The 7446-nt window shown below is 48.2% G+C and overlaps 1 protein-coding gene across 1 annotated transcript in view; it reads left to right on the forward strand.

Annotated features, from left to right (window-relative positions):
* The window catches only part of LOC118650485 (phosphofurin acidic cluster sorting protein 2-like), a 33268-nt gene extending 26027 nt beyond the window's left edge, over positions 1 to 7241 (forward strand). Inside the window, 7 exon segments of the mRNA XM_036298924.1 lie at positions 3582 to 4067; positions 4069 to 4193; positions 4755 to 5080; positions 5161 to 5274; positions 5843 to 6320; positions 6322 to 6531; positions 6533 to 7241. Of these exon segments, the coding sequence (XP_036154817.1) occupies positions 3582 to 4067; positions 4069 to 4193; positions 4755 to 5080; positions 5161 to 5274; positions 5843 to 6320; positions 6322 to 6531; positions 6533 to 7241 (2448 nt within the window).
* Positions 7242 to 7446: the final 205 nt, after the last annotated feature.

A 7446-nucleotide genomic window follows, 5' to 3' on the forward strand; every position in this document is an offset into this window, starting at 1 on the left:
GAGGTATAAAGGCTTTCAGGTATATGAAACCTCCATCCATCTCCCTTGGGAATGTCAACACAGGTCCCAGCTGCAAGATAGTCTTAAAATTAATGGTGCTAAACCTCTCTATTACCCACTTTATATTGGAACCAGGTAAGTGGTGTAACCAAAGAAGATTGGATTCTTTCTTGAGCGACTCAGGGTCAAGTTTCTCCCATTTGGTGAATATGTACCCCAAAAGAGGACTCTCAAGTCACTGTGGGCTTGTTCCCATCTTTAGAGAGAGATACGAGCAAGCCAAGTGTTAGAGGCATCTCTGCACGTCTCTGTGTTGTTAGGGGCCATTCTGAATAGGGTGGGTACCCTGTTAAGCCATCTCTCAGGCTCTCATGGAAGATAATAATGAAAAAAAGATGATTAGCAAACATTTGGTCAGTCTCAAGGTTAGTTTCCTCCTGGAAGGTTCCTTTAAAATCATTTTCCCTTTTGGTTCAGTATCTGGTTCATTTATTCTAAGTATTTATGTTACTATTCTGGAAACAGCATATGTCAGCATCACTGATTTCATTAAAAAGAAAAATCCCCACTCACTTAACAGGTGAATTGGGGAAGATTTGATAAGCAAACCATATATATTCCCATAACATTCCCTAGTTGGAAGGAAACAGGTTTTGATTAAAAAACAGACATTTGGGCCGAAACCGGTTTGGCTCAGTGGATAGAGCGTCGGCCTGAGGACTGAAGGGTCCCAGGTTCGATTCCGGTCAAGGGCATGTACCTGGGTTGCAGGCATATCCCCAGTGGGGGATGTGCAGGAGGCAGCTGATCGATGTTTCTCTCTCATCGATGTTTCTGGCTCTCTATCTCTCTCCCTTCCTCTCTGTAAAAAAATCAATAAAATATATTTAAAAAAAAAAAAAACAGACATTTGTAGGGAAGCTTTATTCTGATGGTGAAAGCAATTAATTGGGTGAGGTTAAGAACAAATAAAGTAGCCTCAGTATATACAGGGTACTTAGTGGCTTCTCCCTCTCCCCCCTTTTTAAAATAGATTTTTATTGATTTCAGAGAGGAAGGGAGAGGGAGAGAGAGATAGAAACATCAATGATGACAGAGAATCATCAATTGGCTGCCTCCTACATGCCCCTAATGGGGATAGAGCCCACAGCCTGGGCATATGCTCTTGACCAGAATCAAATCTGGGACCCTTCAGTCTGCAGGCAACTCTCTATCCCCTGAGCCAAACTAGCTAAGGCAGTGGCTTCCCTTTTAATGATAATTTAAAATTCTCCCAAAGTATCAGTGAGAAGGAAAAACACGCTTGGAGCAGCCCTATGCTTGTTTTTGTTTGTTTCCTTTTTCTAAATCCTATTTCAGTTTCCTATATCCCTCAAGTGGGCAGGCTTCTCTATAGGAGTTTTCTATAAACCTTACTTAGTAATCCTCTTCCTTTTGCTCCCAGAAACCAGGAGTATATTAATTGCAATAGGTTAGAATAGCCAGGATTACATGTTCTATCAGTTAAATTTCTCTGTGAACCAATCAGGGCCATAGAGAAAATGGAGGACGATTGCTGGTTCCTCTCTGGCTGAGAGCAGCTTTTCTCCAAAGGGAGTTGGTAGAATTCCTATTCTCATTTTCCCTTAAGTCAGTAGGGAGAGGTAGTGGAGGAGACAGAAGGGGAAGGAAGACAGGAAGGGAAGAAATACATCTGGACAAGAAAGCTCAGAGAGAAAAAGATATAGTGGACGTGCTATAGAAGGGGGAGGATGGGGTGTTAGCATGTATTAGCTTCAGGAGAGTTTGAAGATAATCTCTGAAATTTCTTGTTTATTTCTTTTTTAAAGAGAATTTATCTGTGCTTCTCCTTAGAAGTTTCTAATTTCCAAATCAAGATATGCGTCCTATTCACTCAATCTGTTTAATTTTCAGTCCTGCATTTTTCTAGGTTTTTGTTTGTTTTGTTTTGCCTGCAAAAAATTAATTTAGGCACCCAACGACAACTGAATATTGGCCATTTTTCAGTTGATATTTTCTAGTTAAATCTTCTCATTTCTGTAAAGCACTTGCAAGTCAAGGTGTCCTATCAGGAATAGTAATGAGGGCTGGAGTCTGGGAGTTCCCAGCCGTGGAGGCACAACTTCCAATGTTAATGATAGGTGTGTTTGTGGCTCTTGTTTTTATTGTTGTTTGGTATCTGCAGTCTCTTAGCAAATTTTCTAGAGGTGTGATGTAGTGGGTTGAGGTTTGTTGCTTTATGGGTTGAGCTGCATGATGCTCACTTTCCTAGAGTCTCATCCAACCCTCTTATGTGCCTCAGTTTCTCTCCCTTTTGTCTACAACAACCAGAAGGGCCACCAGTGCAGGTGGAACAACCCTGATTAGTGCTCCCCTTGAAGAGCCAGGCAGTTAAATTACAGTTGTGTGAGAATTTCTCTATGGGGCTCCTGCATGTCGTGAGGACTGACCTCTGACACAGCAACACAGATCCTTACTCGTCTAAGAACACCTGAGATTCCTGCAGGAAAGAGCATGTAATTTGATATAGAATTACAATATTAAGTGAAAGATTTTCACAATCAAAATCCCCTTCATCTTCTGAGATGAACAAGACCAGCTCTCTATGTACAGCCCAGGTGTTTGCCCCAGACTCTCAAATGGCAATTCCAATGGAAAAGCCAGAGGTCAAGTCCAGGCCCATTTTCCCTCCTGTCTCTCCTTAGCCTGGGATCTGTCAACCGTTAACCTTAGTTCCCCCAACAGTATTAACAATATGGCTCAAATAGAGTCTGCAGCACAAGCAAGGGAAGGTCCTGGGTCCAAGAGACAACTCACACAAGTTCACGGAACGGGCAGGGAGCTGGGAGGTCAATGGGCCCTTTGCTGCATCCTGGCACCAGGTGTAGATCTGCAGGGTGGTGCTGGGAGAGCCTTCCCGGGATAGTGCTGTACTGTGCCAAGTAAATGTCAATGTAAGAAGCATTCAAAAATTTGAACAATTTTTGAGATTTTATCTGAGCCCACCTGTCAATTGCCATCAAGCAAAATCTGAATGCATTGAAATAATGCTCTGGAGAATGGCCGTGTTCACCTTATTTTAGATATTACCATCAAAAGTGGAGATGTATGTTTGTTGTATCAAATCCGTTGGCGATAGATACACACATACTTCTTCACACTGGTGGATATAGGATAGAACAGCCAACAATGAACTTAATAACAATGAGGGGATTTGTGGTCTCCACAGCACGGTGTGTCCAAAACAAGGAACATTCCTTTGACTTTCCAAAGCTATGTTTTTGTGGATTCCAAAAGATAATAGACAGGCTCAGTTAAGTTAAAGATTGACCATTTTTTAGAGAAGATGCCAGCCTAGATGTAGCGACACACCAAAAACTGCTTTTGATTAGAAATGTTTTAACTTCAGGACATCCTTTGTGAATACTTTAGGTCCCTGAGCTTAAAAGACCACCACCCAGGCATTCTCTGACCTAATCACGGGTTAGCGAGTGCCCACTTTTTGTGTGGCCACACTCTCCTTCGATCACTTAGGCCCCACTTCTTGCCACCAATCATGTCCCTCCTCTGTCCCACCACAGGAGAAAAAACCATCAACCCTGAGTAGGAAAAGGACCAGTAGGGTGCCAGCAGCTGCAGCTTCCTCACGAACTGTGCGCCTGGCCAGCACGTCCACAGTGCTCACAACACAGGTCCCCCAGAACCTGTTTGCCACCTGGGAGGTGGACTGCTCCAGCGCCTGCTGTGTGCCCAGGGTGTGTAGTCTCACTTTAAAGAAGCTAGTGATCTCCAAGAAGCTGGCCAAGGACCTCAACTCCGTGGTAATTTCCGTGAATATGCAGGACTCCAAGGGCATCCTGAGGTCCCAAGAAATTGTGCTGCCCCGCAGTGGGCCAGTGCAGACCGACCTGGCATTGACCTTCTCCCTGCAGTACAACCACTTCCTCAAGGGAGGAGGTAACAAGCTACTGATCATGCTGGAGCAGAGGAAGCGCTATAAGAATAGGACCGTCCTGGGCTACAAGACACTGGCCACGGGCGCCATCTCCATGGATGACGTCATGCAGCAAAACCCCAAAGTGTGACCAGATGCTGAGCCTCTGCAGCAGAGTCAAGGAGTCCTTCACCAAGGTGGCCGAGATCTGGATCTCCTCACTGTGAAGTCAGCCCATCAACAAGGAGGACATGGCCATGCAGAACCAGACCCAAGGCCAAGTCCACAGGTAACTACACTGTGGGCAGGATAAGAGCTCCTTTTCTGAGTTGTAGGCCAGCTACAGTGGAAAGCACAGACAGGACCTGCACAAGGATGACTTCGAGAAGAGGAAGCCAAAGAAGCTGCAGTGATCAATAGAAGGAATCTTGAAGCAGAAAGTCCTGGCACTGTTTCACAGGTCCAAAGTGTCAGAGAGGGACCTTCGGGCTGACATGATGGGGAACCGCAGGAAAAGTGACCTCTACATGGAGGATTATGAGATCGTCTTTAGCAACCCCAGGCCCAAGCTCAGGCCGTACTTCAAAGGTCTGTCAGGCTCCAGCTAGCAGATGGAGATTCGAGGAAGCCACATTGCCAGGACCAAAACAGAGCCTCTGACTCTTGCCCACATCACGGAGAATGTGTGGGACCTGGGATGAAAACAGCTAAGTGACAGTGACAATGAATTTGTGGGCTACAGCACACCCACCAGCAAGGTGGACAAGATCCATACCTCCTCCCTGTCCATGCCGTCCATCAACCATGAGGACAGCGCCAGACAAGCCAATCTCAAGGCTGAGTGCTCAGAGAACCACTCTAAGGGCAAGTCTGAGAACTTCCTCTCAAAGCTAGAGGCCAGCTGCAGTGCCAGACACAGGCAGGACCAGGAGGAGGATGACTTTGACAAGGGGAATCTGATAGTCAGAAAGAGGTCCATGACTCGGCAACAGAACTACCACCAGAAAGTCTTGTTATGGCTGCACACAGTCAAAGTGTCAGAGGAGATCCTGGACATTGGGCAGGAAGGACTATGTGGAGCATTCCAGGAGGTGGAGGAGGACCTGGACCTCCTGTATGACATGCTGGAGAACGCCAGTGACAGTGTCCAGATATCGAGGACTATGACAGCGTGCTCAGCACCCCAACACCTCAGCTCAGGCAATACTTCGAAAGCCTGTCTAGCAGCCCAGACATGACGGACAATCACAGTGTCCTCAGCAGCCCCAATCCCAAGTTCAGGATATACATCGAAGGCCTCTCAGACTCCAGCTTGCAGATGAAGATGTGGGGCCTCCATGGTGCCAGCATCTGAAAGGAGCCACTGAGTCTGGCCCACCTGCCTGAGATCGCGTGGCCCCAAGAGGGCAAGCAGCCAAGCCACAGTGACTCCAAATTTGTGGCTTACAGCATACCCACCCCTCAGATGAACAAGATCCTTGATGGCCACCCTGTCCAGTCAGCCCATGGATCATGATGTCGGTGCCATACAGGCCAACACCAAGGCCCAAACCTTGCATAACGACTCTGCCGACATGTCTGAGAGCTTCTTCTTTCAGCAGGCAGCTAGCTAAAATGCCACCCACAGTTCATCCCAGGAGAATAACTGTAACGAAGGGAATCTGATAGTTAGAAGGAGATGCATGACCAGGCACCGGAATTACCACCCGAGAGCTGTGGAATGCATGCTCATGGTCCAAGTGTCGAGGAAGTCGCATCCTCACAACAGGCCCTGGACTTTCGGTATCACACTGTGAAGAGCTCCAGCAAGAGTAGTCTAACGTGGAGGACGATGTAAGTGTCCCCAGCACCGCAAAGCCCAAGCTCATGAGATACTTTGACAGCATGTCAAGTGATAGTGGCTCTGACTCAATGGTCCAAGGAATTCACCTGGGGAGCAGCTGGAGGACAGCCTGGAGGCAGAGTCCTCCGTCTGAGGTTGGTTCACCAAGATGCTCCCATCCATAGTGCGCTTCACCAAGTCTGTAGTCATCCCCTCCAGCAGGTCCAAGGAGAAACAGGCTGGCCACCGGGGCTGCAACACAGGCCTGAATGAGTGGTTCAACAGCCTGGACAATGATGGCCCCGACCTACAGAACCAGCGGCAGATCCCCAGAAAGCCCATGAGTGACCAGCCAAACAACATCCTCATTTCCCACGACAAGCTGGCCAAGAACATCATCCTGGTCAACAGTTCGGACTGGCAGGGTCAGTTACTTTCAGACATCCTGCAGGGGCACACGCTGCCTGTGTTGTGCGCTTGTTCCACAGTTGATGTCCAGGAGGCATTTAGCATCATCATCTCCTGGATGCAGAGATATTGCAACTGCAATTCCCAAGCTCTGATAGCAATTTTCCCACCAACCACCCCAATGGCTGGACTACATGTGTGTTCTGGTCATCCTGCTGGGTTCCCACCCCCTGGCCAGGTACCTGGGTTCCATGGAATGTCGCTACAGCAACTTCTTCCAGGACCTATACTGGTGGGACATGTTCAACAACCTGCAGTCCCAGAACACCTTGCAGGACACACAGGACGTTTTGTCGAGAATCACAGAGTAGGTGCCTACTGTGTCTACCTGCTGCCATCGCAGAGGCCATGCTCAATGAGCAGCAGAAGCGCCCCAACGAGAAGTCCTCACAGAAGCTCATTCCCTTAGTGGGGGCAGTGAAGGTTGGAAGAGTGGATCGATCTGCAGCCATGTCAAGAGATTCAGATGATGTGGACCCCTCATGCTCCAGTGTTCTTCCTGCCAGGAAGGCCTCACCCAACACACTCTCCCCTCCGTCAATGAGTGGGGGCCTGTCCTCCCCCAGCCAGAGTGTCCATGCAGAGATGATGGAGCTGCAGGTGGATTACTGAACAGCAGCCCAACCAATAGACACGAAGAGAATTGTGGAGAAGAAAGACCTGCCTACCGCCAAAAGCACACTAAAGTGCTTCTTCCAGTCTATCCAGGCCAGCAGGCTGCCCAGCAGTGGTGAGGACACAGCAACACCCACCATGTCCATGACAGTGGTCACCAATGAGATGAAAAAGAAGGAGCCCAAGAAAACCAAGAACAAGGATGTGGAGTCCACAAGCCAGTGCATTGAGGGCATCGGTCACCTGGTTTGCAAGGCAAAGAACCAGCAGAAAATGCTGCCAGTCGTCATTGATGGCACAGAGTCGAACGACGTGACGTTCTTCCAGCTGGCAGCCCAGTGGTCCTCTCACGTCAAGCTCTTCCCCATCTGCATCTTTGGACATTCCAATTCCACATTCTAGCCCTGCCTCTCTCCCTGCCCTTCGCTCTGCCTTGGCCAAGCCCAGAAGGACCCAGCTGCTTTTCTGTGAACAGATCAGTTTACTACAGACACAGACCCTGGAGACACCCAAAGAGAAACTGTTTTGAGTATGAATGCACTCAGAGCCTGGAACCTAAGGGGGTTGTTTCTCACTGGGAGCTCCTAACTGCTCTGTTCAATAACCA

The sequence above is a fragment of the Myotis myotis genome, unplaced genomic scaffold, assembly GCF_014108235.1.
Source record: "Myotis myotis isolate mMyoMyo1 unplaced genomic scaffold, mMyoMyo1.p scaffold_m19_p_3, whole genome shotgun sequence".
Lineage (NCBI taxonomy): Eukaryota > Metazoa > Chordata > Mammalia > Chiroptera > Vespertilionidae > Myotis > Myotis myotis.